At 43.2% G+C, this 18,679-nt stretch overlaps 1 protein-coding gene across 1 annotated transcript in view; it reads left to right on the top strand.

The window, feature by feature from the left end:
• The first annotated feature begins 12,478 nt into the window (after window positions 1-12,478).
• COG2 (component of oligomeric golgi complex 2) overlaps window positions 12,479-18,679 on the top strand; it is a 32,207-nt gene continuing 26,006 nt past the window's right edge. Inside the window, exons 1-5 of the mRNA XM_069852292.1 lie at window positions 12,479-12,607; window positions 15,242-15,403; window positions 16,181-16,246; window positions 17,162-17,242; window positions 17,834-17,937. Coding sequence (XP_069708393.1) covers window positions 12,536-12,607; window positions 15,242-15,403; window positions 16,181-16,246; window positions 17,162-17,242; window positions 17,834-17,937 — 485 coding nt within the window. The 5' untranslated portion in view covers window positions 12,479-12,535. The remainder of the gene's footprint in view (window positions 12,608-15,241; window positions 15,404-16,180; window positions 16,247-17,161; window positions 17,243-17,833; window positions 17,938-18,679) is intronic.

Here is an 18,679-nt window from a genome sequence, read left to right as displayed (position 1 = left end):
CATCTTCAAAACAAAAGAACACAAAGGCTGAATTGGAAACATTTTTAATTTATAGAGGGGACTAGAGAAAACATTTTAAGAGATGGATGTTGCAGAATGGGAGAAAGCTTGAACAATGAAATGGATCTGAAACGTCATGTATCGTACTTTATGCGACAATGAGAGAAAATAGCAGTGTTATATTGGTAGCAAGGTGACCCAAGGTGCTTTCAATGGTTGAACTCACAATTTGCACAAAATAGCCACATTTTAGGGCCTGGGAGCCAGGAATAAATTCAAACCTTTCACACAGCCAGCAGTACTCCTTTCTTTCTTCTGTTTTCTCCTGTCCTTGCTGAATGTGACACTTAGAGCCTGTGATCTGCGGGACTGTTAGAGAAGGGAAGCAGGTGTGATGATAGCTTGGTCTATTTATATCCACTAAAAATATACGTTAACCTTGAAAATTCTCCGAGGCTTTTTTTTTCCTCTTTCTCAAATAATATTGTTCTTGTGGATGACAACATATCCAGTTGGGAATCACTTACTATAAGCCATGTGAAAAACACCTTACAAAACTTCAGATGGATCAAATGGCTATAAATTGGAGAGTGGCAGATTTAGACTAGACATAAGGAAGAATTTCTTCACTATAAGAGTGGTGAGGTGCTGGCACAGGTTGGCCAGGGAAGTTCTGGCTGCCCCATCCCTGGAGGTGTTCAAGGCCAAGTTGGATGGGGCCTTGGGCAGCCTGATCTAGTGAAATGTGTCCCTGCCCATGGCAGGAGTGCTGGAACTAGATGATCTTTAAGGTCCCTTCCAACCCAAACTATTCTATGATTCTATAAAACAATAGGCAACGGAGACAGGTCTAGAGGTAGATTCTCAAGTGGAATAAAGTTGTGAACAGCAACAGAGATAGTAATTGCAGAGCACCAAATACCTCAGCAACACAAGGTATTCAAAGGCAGCAACTTAGAGGTGGATTCAAGAAGATTTCAGTATTACAGCCTCATTGTTTTCCCCATGAGCCTCCCTCTTGATTTAGACAGGAGCTATCTGTTCCCTCGAGTTCCATCCACTTTCTTCAGCATTTCCAGACGTCCTGCATCTCTCCCAGATTAATTTCCTGTGGTTTTTTTACTTCAAATACTTCGCACAGCACTCTTGGGCATCGTAGCAGCACCTGTATATAGGTCTATTGGGTAATGACTCTGGCTTCTTCATTATCTTTCTTCCTCTGTTTTCAGTCTCTTGCTCTCCTCAGATGAGGTGCTAATATGCCAAAATGTAAACTAGTGCTCATTATGCTTCAGGGCTTCCTCAGTGCCACAACCTCTTACAGAGAGTAACCCAGAGAACATCCTCAAAAACACCTGTCAGTCCAACTCTGTGCTGCACCCCCCTTCCCCTCCCCTCCCCTCCCCTCCCCTCCCCTCCCCTCCCCTCCCCTCCCCTCCCCTCCCCTCCCCTCCCCTCCCCTCCCCTCCATACCTGAGAGGTGTGAGGCTTTGATCTCAGGCTGAGAAGTCTTCCTAACTTCTCTATTTGTCCATCAAATATCTATGCCTGGTGCATTATGTGTGTCCTCAAGGATTCATCCAGCTAATGAAAAATAGCTGTTGTCCACTCCGCCATTTGGCTACGGTGAAGAAAAGTGAAATAGGAACACAAGGAAACAAGTAATGTGTTGTGACACTTATAATAAAAATAACCAGCAAGCAGCATGTGTGGGAACCCTATGAGCAGCTGACATAAATGCCTCCTTCTCATAAATGTTACCCCACAGTGGTGTGGCTCAGGGGTAGCCACTTCTGTTATTTTAGCAGATAGAGCCACAGGTAATGTGTCCTGCCAAGCACCCTGCCCTCCACCTTTACATTTAACATGGGTGCGGGGAACCCCAGCAGAGTAGACTGTATATTCAATGCCACTCATGAGAGATTTACAGAACAGGACCACACATATTCCCCCCAGGAAGTGTAGAACGGCCAGTAACTGATCAGTAAGGGAAGAACGGGACCAGTTCTTCACACCAAATGATATTTAGCAATCCTGTTTCTAATCAATCTCCATTGCATATCTTTTCCATACCTCACAGGAACCACATAGTCAAAGATGGCAGAAAAAATGAAACCATAGGTTTGGCTTTTCAGAAACTGGGTCAGGCTGGGTATTTTTTTTGGCACAATGATACTTTTTTTTAAAAAAAAAAAACAAAAAAAACACTGACCACTTCATCGAGGCAAGTCCTTTTAATCTGTATAAAGAAGTCATATCTCACCTTCACTCTTCTCCATGAGAAATGCAAGTTAATATCAGCTATTTGTGTTCTTTATTGTACAGCAATTATCCTGCTGTGAAGGGATGGGCTTAACAAGCAAACAAGTAATTTATATTGCTAATTTATTTGCTTATAACTCAGGAGAGTGCATGCTAAAAATTCTTTTTAATAAAGCAAGCTTTCTTAACTTAGCTTTCTTTTAGTGCACATAATTACACCACAGGTAAAGAACAGATACATTCTACTTTTTTAATAAATGACTCATGATTTTGCCTGCCCTGCTTTTTTGAGTCTGAGTGGGATCCATTTTGTAGGATTCTGATTCTAAAGAAGCCTCAAGCATGGCTTTCAAATATGTGGTCCTTCTGCAGTGTTAAAAACTGCTTAAAACAAAAGCACTGTAAAAGTAGTTGACTGAAAATTTCATCTGCAATTACAATATCTTTCTATATTGTAACTGAGGTCAGGGAGTATTTTTTTTTTACAAAGGCACTTGGCTGTACAAATGTCCTGACAAGAGCCATTCATTACATTTAGATGGCAGAGGACAAGCAGAAAATGGTGGAATCGACAGAAAATATGAGCTCATGTCTGATCATTTACTGCCATGTGTAAATTAATTCGTAGCCTAAGTGAGAATCTGACAAAGCTGGCCTAAGGACAGAAATAAGATTGCAAATCATAACCTTGTTTCTTCCCTAGCTCTAAATGTACAGCATTAGACCACAACAGTGACTCACAGTCTGCATTTTATATGTAGTTCAGATTACCATGTGTATCCGATATGGTTTCTTTCCATTTAAAAATCCTGCTTGGGCAGAATGAGAGATCTTTCACATTAATCTGTGATTTCTGGACAGCCAGCTTAATTTCTCACTAGCTCCAACCAAGCTATTGTATGTCTGGAAAGCTGGAATATTTCCTCAGAGCATCAATAGATCAGATGTACAGTGCTTGACCTGCAGGATCAACCCATGAACATGTGGATGGTTTAGCACGTGTGCCTATAAATCCTACTCTTCTTGGAAGCCTCAGCTGATCAGCACATGTGTACACACTCAGTAGCATGCAACATATCCTAAAAGAACTGAATATCCTACATGGCTCATTGCAATTAGCTAAGTCTCACAACTTACGAAGTGTCACATGCATTAATTTAAGAAATCCAATACACGGCCAGTAAAATTTTCCAAGCAGATTAAAAACATTGATTCCTAGTGACTAATGCCAACACTCACCAACCAGCACGTTAACTGGAAACCGTAGCATGACAAATATGAAAAAGGAATGACACACAGAGTATTTCTACAAGGAGTTCTTGAAACTGCCAAGATATGCAAAATTTTTCACAAACATTCGAATAAAGAGTGGAGAGAACTTTCCCCTGGCAGTCAGTCAAATGCAAGTCCTTTATCTACAAGTGCATTTTTGGTGATTTCAGGGCAAAGATAACATTTCCTTATATAGCTGCATCAGAAAGGTGCTTTAAATAACTTCTGAAGACTGTGAATTTCTATCTTCTGCAAGTGCATATGAAGCTGTGATCTACACAGCACCTGATTTAAGGGCTGCCTGAACCTGATTGAGACCTCGTGGACATTACCAACAGAGTGTGCTGATCTGGCACCATATAAAATGATGGAAGCCCCAGATTATTCTCATCTAAAATCACCTTATCACAGTGCAAGAGGCTGCTTTGCATGGAGAGATGCCATGCCAAGTCAACGACATGCATCTGCTCACATGCACGTCCTGCTGTCCTAAACAACTTGATATGTTGTAATCATTAAGCAGCCCTGGGGTGGAGCAGGGGAGGAGAAGACTGATGGCTGGCTGGGGAGACACTTGGCACCCACGGAGCAGCTGCGGGGTCAAGGGATAGTCTTGCCTGGGGAGGCAAGGCAGCAATTGAGTGCCTACCTAGCCCTCTTATGCATGAGCTCTGCCAGTGGCAGTTTTAAATCACCTCTCAACTGGTATGTAGCCCCCCTGATCTACTGATCCTATTTGCTTTTTGGGCTGGCTCCCAGCCCTAGCAGCCATGAGAGGCTGCCAACACTTTGTGATGCTGCTCCCACTCCCCTGGGATGAGCTGGGAGCTGGAAGAAGGTGCGGTGAGGAGCAGAGCTCAGCCTCTTTGGGGTACAGCAATAAAACGAGTTGGCAGGGATAGGAAGAAACTTGCCAGGAGGGAAATAAGAAAGATTTTTCATTTCTCAATTCCACTTTGTTTCTGATCACTTGCTCTGTTACAGGCTGAAGTGCCAGTGAGTATTTCAGCACAGAAAATGGGAGGTTGAGACGGAGCCTGATCTCACTCGTTGCTAAGAGAGTAACCTGATTTGCAGCAGATGGTGTTTATTGTTACCTCCCATCTGCATGAGGATTAAGAATTCTTCTCAGAAGAAAATGATGCAGCCTGACAGCATCCTGGTAGGAATGGGCAAAATTAATTCCAATCAAATATAGCTTTGCTTGTAAAAGACAGGTTTTTCTGAACCTTTGGATAAGCTTAACTTAAATAGAGTTTAAGACTGCTTAAAAAAATAATAGTACTTCTAAGTTTCTAGCCACGCAGAGTCATCTTTTAAAATGTAGAGGAATGGAGTCAAGTAAAGGTTAAGCAAGTTGCCTCTGATCAAAAAGGAACTTAATGTCAGAGCTGAGATTAAAGTTTCAGCTCTCCAAGGTCTTAGACAAGGATGCAGTCCCACAAAGGAATGGATAGCACATCTTGTAAGCATCTGTTCTTGGCTGAAGCACTGATAAAAGAGCACTATGGGCATTCTGTGTATGAATAATCAGTTCCTTAAAACCACAGGTGTGTCTTTTACGTTCAACTCCCATTTACTGATGTTGCATGTCTTTCTGTTCATACTGTGAAAGTAAATTTTTGTTTTATTCGTATAATCCATCCAAAGTCTTAAGAGTTATACCAAGGTGTTTAGTACACTGAGCCTCATTACAGGCTGCCTGGCATTTTTTTTTTTTTATCCCAGACCAAAATATTCACACCTTGGATATACCACTGCCACTACCACTTCCAGTGTGCCTGGCCTTCAATGAGCACACAAACATTAACATGACTACAACTTAGAAACAGGGATGAAAACGGAAATGGAAGGAACTGACAGTGGACAAACCAAAAACCAACAATATTCAGAACAGAGTTAGCAGAAGACCAAGCAATGAAATGATAATTTGATCAAATACGTGTTCATGTATAAAAGTAATTTACCTTAACATGCAGGCCAGTCCCCAGACTGCAGTTGTTATGCTGTAGTTAGAGTGTACCTTTATTTCTGCTCTCTGTATCCTTGCTTATAGTTTAAATTTTAATGTGCATGCCCTCTTTTCCTTCCTGCAGTTTATGTCCTTGAAGAAAAAGCAGAGCCTGGCTATTTTTTTGGCATTTCTAGAAATCATGCAGCCCTTGGCAGATGGCTGGTGGTGCAAAAGCAGATTGACTGCATGTGTCAGGAAATTCAGGGCATTCCAGGCAATGGGAATGCATCTGAGCCCAGTGGATCTGACCAAAACACTTGCCTGGACTGTAGCAGATAGCTGTCCCTTGCATGGCGGCTGCACAGTTGATCTGTGCACTCACAGCAAATCAAAAGCAGCTGAGTTATGTCTGATATCTGGCATATGTGCTGCATAAATAGATATTTCTCTCTAGGATTTCTTGAACAGAAGTCTGGAAGTTCTACATACATCTGTAGCGGGTATGCTAGTGGATGCTAATTTAATGCAAAAATCATCACAGTATTAAGTCATTTGCTATGTTGTCTTCTTAGGACTTACAGTGCAAAAGGCAGAGCAGTAGCTGCACCTATACAATGATGCTGGTCAGAAGATGCTTTGCCAACTAAAGTACATTTATTGAAATCCTTAGATGTGTATTTTTCTTCTTAACTGGTTTATGCAATAATGGCACTTCTAAATCTTTTTCATTTTCTTCTCTCTTGTGGTGTTACTAGGTGGACTCTGCATGTGTGAGTGTACACCTATATGCAATATCCATTATACATACACCACAACTCACACTTACATTTTCCCATGTGGAGTTTTTCTTCTAGCTTGGTTACGTTCATGTCTCTTAAGTGAGCTATGCAAGTAACCTTTGCGAGCTTTGTTCCTCAATTTTATAAAGGATGATTTGTTTGCCACCTAAAAAGTCAGCATGTTCAACACAGCTTGGTGATCTCAACCAGATCTATGCTTACTGCACACTGATATAATTTGCTCCCATTTCACACAGTGATATTTCTCATCCAAACTTTGTGCTCTTTAAGTAATTTTTTTTAATGTCTGGAAAAAGTATACAGAATTGTATGTCTCTATGAACCATTAGTGACATCCAGTGGCTATCAATGCAAAAGCTAAAAATGCATGACCCCTGTTATCAAGGGACACCCAAATTTCTTCCATCTCTTTCTCTAACAGTTATTAGAAAAGGAGAAAGGTGGAAAAATTTGTGTTTCCTTGCTCTTCTACAACACATTCTTATTGTAGACTTCATTAAACCTCACTGAACTTGCAACACAACTGTTATCTTTCCTTTGTGATAACTGTAAGAAACTATAGAGCTCCCTTAGGAAACCAAATGGCTGAAACTCTGCCATCTCCGAACAAAGCACGGATACAGATCACAATGCAAAAAGACCCCAAACAAACACGTGAAACCACTGAGAAATAGAAACCAGATACACATAGGGGTTTCACTAAGTATTCTTAAAGGTCTGTGCCAAACAGAGTGAGACAATCTGAAGAAACAATACAGAATGACAGAAAAGCAATCATAGAACCACAAAAGTAATAGCATCATAGAACCACAGAACTAAAGAATGGTTTCGATCAGAAAGGACCTTTAAAGATCACCTAGTCCAACACCCCTGCCACAGGCAGGAACACCTTGCTCTAGATCAGGTTGCTTAAGCTCCTGTCCGACCTAACCTTTAATACTTCCAGTGGTGAGGCATCCACAACTTCTCTGAGCAACTTGTTCCTGTATCTTACCACCCTCATCATAAAGATTTTCTTCCTCATATTCAATTTAAATCAATCCTCTTTCACTTTAAAACTATTGCCCCTTGCCCTATCACTTTATGAGTCTCTCTCCATCCTTCTTATAAGCGCCCTCTACTGAAAGGCTGAAAAAAAATCTCCCCGGAGCTTTCTCTTCTCCAGGTTGCAATACCCCCAACTCCCTCAGCCTTTCTTTATAGCAGAGGTATTCCAGTCCTCTGACCATTTTCATGGCCCTCCTCATGAACACTGCAAGCCTGATGAAAAACCTAACAGGCATTTTTGGATCTCAAAAAACCCCCAACACTGTGTTGATGTTCTAATTTTTTTTTTGTCTTAAAGAAGGTAAGCTTTTGTACTTTGTTGTCTTAAAACAAAGAAATAAAAAACTCTACCATCCATTTCCTCTCCTGATGGAAATAAATTGATAGTCTCTGAATTTTGGGTAAAAGTCTGCTGAATTAGACATAGGCAGTTATCTCAGTTTCAGCTTTGCTACTTTGGTGCTGCCTGGGATGTCACTGAACTCCAACTAACCAGCTGAGATGCTAACAACCCAGAAGAAATTTTCAGAATTAAGAACCATTTTTGAGAACCTTCCTTACTGTCATCGTGAGTATGTCAGGAGGAGCAGAAGGTGGAAACCCACAGTCTTTTTCCAGTTATTAACTGGGGCACTGAGTTGAAATATTATAAGTTAAGCAGCTCCTTTATGATATGATTTGTTTAGGCATGGCAACTCAAGCATGACAGCGCTGAAGCTTCCTCCTTCCCTGCCTCCTTTCCTGCCCCCCTGCTTCCTCATCTCTCTGCACTCAACACATCTTTGATGTAAAGTATTAGTCTTTACTTAACACATCAGGGAAAGGGGACAGTTCTGCAGTATTCTAACATGGTATCTGTTCAAAACATGTTTTAAGCTGGTCCATTTTCATACATTTTACATACATTCACTGTAGATCTTACAGGACATATCATAGAATCATAGAATCCCAGAACAATAGAAATGCCCAGGTTGGAAGGGACTTGCAAAGATCATCTGGTCCAACCTTTAATTGGAAAGGGAGCCTAGATGAATTTGCATCTTGAAAACTTCCAGCAATGACAACTCTACCACGTCCCTGGGGAGATTTTTCCAGTGAATGATTTTTCTTACCATCAAAAATTTTCTTCCTTATGTCAAGATGTATGTTTCTTTGTATCATATCTATAAAATCATATTTTAACACAACCACAAACCAATGGTATTATTGCGTTTTATAGTTGGTTTCCAAGACACACCACTTGAGGAATTTGCTGATTTCTTCTTTATCTTGTTCATTTAGGACCAAGGCTTTTTTAAGCATGACTGCAGCATCACTGGATTATTTAAACCTTTGTAGTTAGGCACATGTTCCAGTGACTGACAATTATCATGTAAATCAGCAGAATTCACTCATTGACTTCTGTGTTTAGGACTTCAGCCAGGGACTTTTATTCATTTAAGCAATTCCATTCCCAGAACTAAACAAAATAAGAGCACTCAGTAAGATGTCAATATTAGGAAAATACCCTCTTCTGCCCTGAATTTGTATGCATTAGTAGGTGTTCACCATTTTTAACATCTATTGCAAGCAGCTAACACAGAATTTTTCTTCTACATTTTTTTCCAGACATGCAAGTGATAAATTGATGGAGATTTCACTCTAGGAAGGAAAGATATTAAAAACACTTAATCACCACTGGCACGTTAATTTGTGCAATACTATATACGTTTCCTGAAGGTTCTTGGTACCTGGAGTGTCTACCACAACTTAACTGTAGTATCTCTGTCCATGCATGCTACATGGGTTTCTCCTTTATCATAAATTGTACATGATGCCTTCAGCTTTTCGAAATAACAAAACCAGAGAGAAATCTTAAGAATATGGTGGGAGGTAAATCTAGCTGCTTTCCTGCCCAACTTAACTGATATATTCTGGAATGTAAGCATTACCAAGATAGTGGATTAGTCACTGGCAGCCTTCAGGAAAATGATTATACAATTATACTAAACATCATTTGTCATATCATTACATATACTTTCAAATGTTCTTTTTTTGAGAATGAGAAGAGATGCTGGAATCTTTAAAATACAGCACCCACACAAGAGCTAAAAGTAGCTCTTTTACTCCATGGCACCTACATCATCCTTATTCAGATAATAGCAATAATACTGAGATAGAATTCACCTTCTCTCTTCATTCACCTAATAGGTCTCTTAATGATATGTTATCCTAAACCTGCAGATTAAATAGTGATTACAGTTTTCATGAGGAATTATTGTCATGTCTTCATGGTTGGAAAGGATCATGGGAAAGAGTTTAAAACTGTGGTTTTTAAGCCTCGGAATCTTGCAATGACAGTGACAAAAGTCAGAAAAGGAAAGGGATGAAGGGCCTTGTAGTACAAATGAACTAAGTAATCCTAGCACAAACACAGTGGTGGTAAAGAGAGCTTCATATGACTCCAGAATGGTTAATTCTCTCAATTCTTTGCTAGTCTCTTCCATCTTGGAGAAACTTTATTGCGTGCATCGCTGCCCCAGGTGAAGATGGAAATAACTTGTAAGTCCTATTTCTGGTTTTACTATTAACATACTGAAATTGTTTCCATCAGAAATCATTAAATTCCATAAACTTAATATTTAATTTATAATGACATCAATAAATATGAAGTGTAAAGAATTCATTAATAAACAAATACAAGTGGAAGCATACTTTTTATTTCCTTGAGAAACTTCATAATAGGAGCTTTGTAAAGAAAAACATAAATGGCAACTGTAGGTATTTTAAGAGCAAGATTTGCTTCAGCTAATACCTGAAACCTTAAAAAAGTAGGTGTATCTCCTTTATTAAGGAGTTAACTTTAAAAACTGGTTAAAATTTTAATTTCAAGCATCCATCTCATTAAATTAAAGAGACAGTTAAGCAGTAATTTGGCTTTGTTCCTGTACCAGAATGGAGACATCTAAATATCACAACGTAAGAAAACCTTTGTGATCTGATACATATAGTCATAACTATCACAAAAAAGCGTCAGTGTGGAATTATGTGGTGGGTGTATCTTCTTTGCTCTCTAGCTGACAACACCTGACAGCTATAAACCACGCCTGCCAACATTTGAAATCTCTGAGAGGGTTGGGCACCATGAAATCTGTCAGTCTTGAAGAGCTTTCCAAATGGACAGGGTGACAGCAAGCAGGGGCAATTAGCACACGAGGAGCCAGCCAGTAGCTGCACGTGCCCACCAGAGTCATCAGTGAACTGCTCAGCTCTTCATGCTTCCAATAATTCAAGGAATTCCTAACCAACTCATGTGCTAATTGTGAATCACTGGCATGAATCACTGTTGCTTACAGGCCAGCTGGGGTCTGCAGAGGCACTGCTGGAGTTACACAAGGATGTGCGCGGTGGACCTGCCAAAACCCTACCTGCCCATGAGGTATGGGTGGATTCTAGCCCAGTGTATCTCTGCAGCTCCACTCAGCCCACATCCATCACACCCAGGCAGTCTTCTCCACCCTCGTCAGTGGAGCAACAGGCAGAACTATGTGCCCTTACAAATCTTTGGTCAGGCGCTGGACTCACTCCTCATTTGAGCTCACTGAGACAAAATTAAATCCATAAAATATACGTGCGAGGAATGGGATCGTCTGCTGCCTTCCATCCTGAGGCGGCAAACAGAAACGCAAGTGACAGCAGGGAGGCTTTTTAGAGCTAAATTTGTCTTTGCTAAGGCATAAGCGACCTTGAAGAAGAGTTTGAAGGAAACATGACCCTAACAGAACAGCCTGCTGAAACGCAGGAGGATGGAGGAGGCAATTATGTTCTCAGTCAATTCCTGTTACTTTGGACCACGTGGGCACAAACTGCAACAAATTCAAATAGAAGGAAAAGCTGGTTTTTTTGGCTGGTAGGAGCAGTCAAGACACTGGCAGAGCTTGCCGAGAGAGGCGGCAGGGTCTCCACCAAGGTGACGTGGCCCTGGGCCGAGGAGCTAAGGGCCAAGGGGCTGCACCATCCCACCTCCTAGAGCCCCTTCCCACCTCCGCAGCACCGGGTATCGCCTGGATATGGGCCTGGACAGCTCGCCCCACAGCTCTGTGGGTCAGTTCTCCGTGCTGGGGCCCGGCTCCACGGGCTTCACGCCGTGGCAAAAGCCACACAACCGTGGAATCGCTGGGCTGGAAACCACCTCTGAGATCCGAGCCCAACCGCACTTGTCCTCTGTTAAACCATCTCCCCGCGCACCTCATCCGCCCGTCTTTTAAACGCCTCCAGGGATGGCGACTCAGCCCCCTCCCGGGCAGCCTCCGCCAGTGCCCCACAGCCCTTTCAGTGAAGAATTTTTTCCTCACGTCCCATCTGAACCTCCCCTGGCGGAACTCGAGGCCGTACCCCCTCGTCTTATACCGGAGGGCTTCCTCCGAAGGGCCTGGGCCGGCCAGCTTTGCTCGGCCCTGCTCCCACAACCCACCCCCGCCAGCCGCCATTGGGAGATCCCCGCCCTGCCCGCACGGCGGCTCGGAGCCCTGCAGGGAGTCCTGCAGGGGGCGCTGCGGCTGCGGGCGTGTTTTTGAAAGGGGGCGTGGCTTGTTGAGGGGCGTAGCTCCAGGTGTAGGCAGAGCCCCTGGAGGGCGGCGAGCTGCGTAGGCCAGTGCCGCGACCGCGGAGGGGGCGTGGCTTCGCTGAAGGGGCGTGGCTTGAGGCGACCCCGCCCCTCCCTCTCTGAGCGCAGGCTGCGTGGGCGCTCGGTGCCGCGCTGGCGGATGGGGAGCGGCGTCGGGGGGCCCCGCCCCTCTCTGGACGAAGCTGCGCGGGCACGCGGTGCCGCGCCCGTGGAAGGGGGCGTGGGTTGTGCGGAGGGGGCGTGGCCTAGGCCCCTGTCTGAACGAAGATGCGGGGGCGATCGACGGCTCCGAGCTGGCTTCTGCGAAGTGGGCGTGGCGACTTGAATATGGGGGTGGCTACGAGGGTGACTCCGCCCCCTCTGTGCGCCGGATGCGCGGGGCTTATAGGGCCGAGACAGGGAGAGGGGGCGTGGCTTCGGCCTGAGGCCCCGCCCCTCACGGGCACGGCGCGGGCGGAGGTGGGGCGCTGGCGGGGGGGGCGTGGCTTACGGGGAGGGGGCGTGGCTTCTTCAGGCGGCCGCGCGCCTCCCCTCGCGCACGCGCCGGGCGGAGGGGGCGCGGCCGGGGCGGGTCCCGCCGGGCCGGGGCCGGACATGGAGGCGAAGAAGATGAACCTGCCCCGGGGCCCCGAGAACCTCTGCTTCGACAAGGACGAGTTCATGAAGGTGGGTGGCAGGCCTCCTGCAGCAGGTTCCGGGGTGGGGCAGCCGCGGCTTTGAGCTCCGCCGTGGCCTCTGCCTGGGCAGAGACCCCCGGGTGTCCCCTTGCTGGGGGCGGGCACCCGGTCACTCGGGTCCGGGGGCTGCGGGTCAGCCGCGAGGGCAGAGCCCCGCCCGCCTTCGTACAACCACGGAATGGTTTGGGTTGTAAGGGACCTTTGGGTTGTAAGGGATCATCTGGTTCCAACACCTCTGCCATGGGCAGGGACACCTCCCACCAGCCCAGGCTGTCCAAGGCCCCATCCAGCCTGGCCTTGAACACCTCCAGGGATGGGGCAGCCACAGCTTCCGTGGGCAACCTGTGCCAGGGCCTCACCCTACTCAAAGTGAAGAATTTCCTTCTTATGTGTAGTCTAAATCTGCCCCTCTCCAGTTTATGCCCATCCCCCTAGTCTTATCACTCCATGCCCTTCTAAACAGTCCCTCCCCAGATTTCCTGTAGCCTTTTCAGGTGGTGGAAGGTCGCTGTAATATCTCCTCGGAGCCTTCTCCGGGCTGAACAACCCCAACTTTCTCAGTGTGTTCTCCACATCAGGCTCTGCAGGCTTTGAAGCCAATGTGCAGGTGAACTGGTAACCAGGATCCAGGCTTGAAGGCTTAAGAGAGCTCACAGTAAAGGATTTTCACCAGACAGTGGGTAACTCTAGGCTTGCTTTATTTACAGCTTAGAGATGGGCCTTCACCACTCACTGAGGCGATGGCCCACACAAAATAATCAGATATTTACATAGCATTATACAATACTAAGCTGGGTGGAAGTGTCGATCTGCTGGAGAGTAGGGAGGCTCTGCAAAGGGATCTGAACAGGCTGGACCACTGGGCAGAGTCCAATGGCATGAGGTTTAACAAGGCCAAGTGCCGGGTCCTGCACTTGGGGCACAACAACCCTATGCAGTGCTACAGACTAGGAGAAGTCTGTCTAGAAAGCTGCCTGGAGGAGAGGGACCTGGGGGTGTTGGTTGACAGCGACTGTACATGAGCCAGCAGGGTGCCCAGGTGGCCAAGAAGGCCAATGGCATCTTGGCTTGTATCAGAAACGGCGTGACCAGCAGGTCCAGGGAGGTTATTTTCCCTCTGTACTCGGCACTGGTGAGACTGCTCCTTGAATACTGTGTTCGGTTCTGGGCCCCTCACCACAAGAAGGATGTTGAGGCTCTGGAGCGAGTCCAGAGAAGAGCAACAAAGCTGGTGAAGGGACTGGAGAACAGGCCTTATGAGGAACAGCTGAGAGAGCTGGGGTTGTTTAGCCTGGAGAAGAGGAGGCTGAGGGGAGACCTCATTGCTCTCTACAACTACCTGAAAGGAGGTTGTAGAGAGGAGGGTGCTGGCCTCTTCTCCCAAGCGACAGGGGACAGGACAAGAGGGAATGGCCTCAAGCTCCACCAGGGGAGATTTAGGCTGGACATTAGGAAAAAATTCTTTACAGAAAGGGTCATTGGGCACTGGAACATGCTGCCCAGGGAGGTGGTTGAGCCGCCTTCCCTGGAGGTGTTCAAGGCACAGGTGCATGAGGTGCTAAGGGGCATGGTTTAGTGTTTGATAGGAATGGTTGGACTCGATGATCCGGTGGGTCTCTTCCAACCTGGTTATTCTATGATTCTTTGAAAAGGTCTTGGTGTTCTTCAGTGTGCTCCTGATTCTTTACCCTTCATTAACCTGAAAGTCCACAGAAGTCCACCTTGATAATTCATCTCCACTGTCTTGTTTTGGTTCTCCCTCAGAAGCGATGCTTCAACTGGTCACGTTCCTCCTCCAATCATAAAAATCTAATACCCATGTTCTAAGTCTGACATTTCCTACACAATCTGTTGATTCAGCCGCACTGGGGTGGTACATGGGACTATAAACTGGAGAAGGGTGGATTTAGACTGGGCATATGGAGGAGTTCTTTCGCTATAAGAGTAGTGAAGCACTGGCACAGGTTGCCCAGGGAAGTTGTGGCTGCCCCATCCCTGGAGGTGTTCAGGGACAGGTTGGACGGGGCTTTGGGCAACCTGGGCTGGTGAGAGGTGTCCCTGTCCATGGCAGGGGCATTGGAGCTAGATGATCTTTAAGGTCCTTTCCAATTCAAACTATTCTGTGGCACAGTTGAACAGTGTTCTTGTAGTTGTCATAAAGATTAATTTCCAATACCTGTTCTTATTATAGCCTTAATACAATACTCTGTTTATCACAATCCACTATCAGTAATATCTAGGTCCTACATGGATATTTATCCTGCTTTCTCATTTCCCTTAACAGCTTAACGTAGTTCTTAATACTGTGTTTCCACTATTGTTTGGGGGTTTTGTTTGTTCGGGTTTTCTTTTAAGTGTGCAGCGAATATACACTGTTGTGTTTTGGAGAACTAGTTCTCTAGTACTCTTACCCACAGCATTGTGTGCTTTTGAGATTAAAGACCAGGACTCAGAACAGTGGAAACTACTCTCTTTAAGTAGCCTTTTTTGCCCCCTCAGTACTCCAGTTCGGTCAGCTGGGTGGTATATGGAATAGTTTATTTTGGGAATGGGGTGGGGCAGGGTGTGTTCCTGGTTTGAGCTTTTTACTTACCTCCTTATCTCTTCCCTGTTTCATTTTCAGCCTGATTTTGATGTTGATCACTTTGTATCAGACTGCAGGAAACGTGTGCAGTTGGAAGAGCTCAGAGAGGACTTGGAACTTTATTACAAACTACTTAAAACTGCCATGGTAGAACTCATAAATAAGGACTATGCAGATTTTGTTAATCTCTCAACAAATCTAGTAAGTCTTATTGAGTTGCACTACATAGTTCATACTTAACATATTTTATTGTGATTTTTATTTTCTGTATGAAATGTATGTCACTTTTATTTTGGTATTATTAGATTTAAGACATCTTAAACTGTGACCCCTTGCACTAAGCGAAATTGAAAGACAATTACTATTGAATGTAGCTGCTGTGCAGAATTGTTGTTGCCCTGTAATCAATGTTTTAGATATGTGCTTTTTGTCTTAAAAAAAATCAATTAGGAAGTTAAACTCAAGGCAAACTTTTTTAAAAACTACTAGTAGTTGTAACATTGAAAGAAATTGTTAACGTTGACTAGGAAAGATCCAAGTAAGGCCATTTTGAGGAATTCTTTCAGAACCTTTAAATTTGCTAAACAGTCAACATACCTCAAAAAAAAAGCCAACCCACTTGACTGAGAATTTTGATCATTTTCATATTAAAGTGTCTCGTTCACTGTGTATCCTACTCATTTACTCCAGTTCATCCAGGTTCCAATTACATTAGTTCAAGGAGTGAGATTTAAAATTTCTACTGGAAGAAAAGCTTCCATAGGTCAAAGTTTTCTTTAATTTTTGGCTTTGTGTGACATGCAGTTGGATATCTGTATTTGAGGTAATATATTTTTGCATCGCACTTAAAAGCGGAGTCTGTAAAGAGAGATATAATTTCTCAGTTCTGTTTGAGTATCCGTAAATGATAGGCTTTGTCAGTAATTTACATATGAACTTGGCAAAAAGTCATACATGGTTTTATGGTGATTTCTTTAGGTCGGCATGGACAAGGCCCTTAACCAGCTCTCAGTACCCTTGGGACAGTTGAGGGAAGAAGTTATGGTATGCTCAAAACTATCATTATACACAGCTTGGTAAAATTCAGCTCACTTTCATGTGATATATCATATGTCTGTTATTCATGTTAGTTATAATAAACTTCTCTTTGAAAACTGACTTGTTAGAGCGGTAGTAGGAGAGGCATATTTTCGAGCAGCTGTAGTAGCAGTAAATTTACATTTTCTGTAGTGGCTATTAATGAAGACATCAAGGATTTCTTAAATGTGATAAATGAATGGATTCTTGCAAGACAAGTGCAAGGTGAAATATTGAACAGTTTTATCATGTGAGTAACTTAAACATGGTAGTAAATAAATCATATGCAACGAAGTCCCACTTTTCTGCTCAGTGATGTGGTTTAACCATAAAAGATCACCCTCTTGAAGGTCAGTCCTATTCTGACTTTTCTGCAGTGACTTGGGATTTAATGAAGGGCATTTTTTTCAGCCTTGGCAGCTTGCATCAAGGGATACTTGCTGCATAAATGTGCCTTCAAAATATCTTAGTCTTGATGTCTAAGCTGGAAAATATGTTTACAGTTAGCATAGGGAAATACTTGTTTTGTTAAAAAAGCTACTTAAATTGTATTAACTTCAATTTCAAGACAAAATCATACCGATTTATTGCTTATCTCTGGGCGAAAGGTGGTTTGTTCTCTGTAAGGTACTAAAAGAATGCTTCTTGTTGTAGTAATGATACTTGTGGTGGCAGTACTTCACGAGCAGGTTATACTTTCAGTTATTTAGCCGTGTTTCTTTTTTTTTCATGTAAGAAGGCAGTTGATGTACTGTGGCTTTTATTTATCCTATGTTCCTGTTAATCTATCTCCTGTTTTAGTTTAGATTTTGGAGTTAAGTTTTTTAAAATCTTAAGTGGAACTTAAGATTTAAATTTTCTTACTGACTTTTTTTCTCACAGAGTCTTAAGTCATGTGTCAGTGAAGGAATTCAAGCAGTAGATGACCGAATGACTAAACAGGAAGATATTAGAAGAAAAAAGGTACAACAGACTGATGATTGCCTTGGAAAGATCCTCATTAGGGCAGCTTTTGTATGTGCCACTAACCCAGAGAAAACGAAGTTTTAAAAGTTTTAGTCTGTCCAGATGCACACTGTGCAGGATTTTGCGTGTGTAAAAATAACAATTGAAGTGTCTAGTTGATCATAAACATCAATTTTACTTTATTTGCAAAAACCATCTATTTTTGCTTTGGTTGGCTTTTTTTTTAATAAGTTACTTGTGTTTGTGCTTGTAATAGTATATAGACTTACTTATTATGAATGTAATTGAAATACAGCAGTTTAATTTTTATATGAGAGGGAGGAACTAACGTTTGTCTTTGTGATTACTTTGCTGGATAAAAATCAGATAAAAACAGCTGTTCTACGTCTGTGACATATATTGTGGGTTTTTATGGACTTATGTAAGCAATACTTCAATTGAGGTGTGACTGAAACATTAAGATGGAGGGAGAGAACTTAACACTAGGAGAAAAAAAAAAAAGGAAAAAAATCCAGAATATCATCAGAGTTGTTCAGTAATGTAAACTGGGATTGGAGTCAGGTGTGTAAAATCTTTCTTTAATTATAGATGTGTGTCCTGAGACTTATTCATGTTATTCAGTCTGTTGAGAAAATTGAGAAGATTCTACACTCCCAAGGCACTAACGAATTGTCCTCATTAGAGGGAAGCAGGTAAAAAATTGTTTGTAGTTGATTGGACTGGACTAACCTAATTTCATGGTACAGGTATGGATCAATTTACAGATGCTAGGATATATATTTAGAAATGTAACTCTGATGGAATAAGTGACTGTTATTTTAGTGTTTTATCAGGTTTAGTCTGCTGCAAACTGATTATTTACCGAATGTGTAACTTGGCCTTTTAAGTTTTGAATTACATGTAATGCCTTCAGTAAACGTGTGCTTTTTGAAGTTTGCATGCAATACCTTTTTTTTCTTGGGAGTCACTAATCCTGTCATGTCTGAAATACTCTCTCCAGTGCTGTTTATTTTGATAGCATTTGAAAGTGACATGGGAAATAGCTTTTCTTGCTTTCCCTGAGAATGTATAACTGAAAGGACTGCTGCAAGGATAGTCTGAGGCAGACAGACCACACATGTAATACCTCTGGTAGAAGGGAAGTTTGTGACAGATGCCAATCGGCCTTGCAAATTTTGGTTTTTAACAACTCCATGGAAAGTGTCTTCTCCCTTTGCTTTGCTGAAGGGTGGAAGATGGCTTTCAGCCACTGTTGGAACTGATGTACTAGCTATACACTTCCAATAATTGACTGGGATGCAGGTGCAAATTACATTGGAGGAAAAAGTAAATTTCATGAACCCATTTGAACTGTCTCTTCTGTTTAGTGCAATTGATCCCATGGTGATGAGTTGAAGGCAGGCAGAAGAATAGGTTGACACCTAGAGGGATAGA

Source organism: Phaenicophaeus curvirostris, chromosome 2 (genome assembly GCF_032191515.1).
Source record: "Phaenicophaeus curvirostris isolate KB17595 chromosome 2, BPBGC_Pcur_1.0, whole genome shotgun sequence".
Taxonomy (NCBI): Eukaryota; Metazoa; Chordata; class Aves; order Cuculiformes; family Cuculidae; genus Phaenicophaeus; species Phaenicophaeus curvirostris.
Note: the sequence above shows the minus strand (reverse complement) of the source record. Positions and strands in the feature narration are given on the sequence as shown.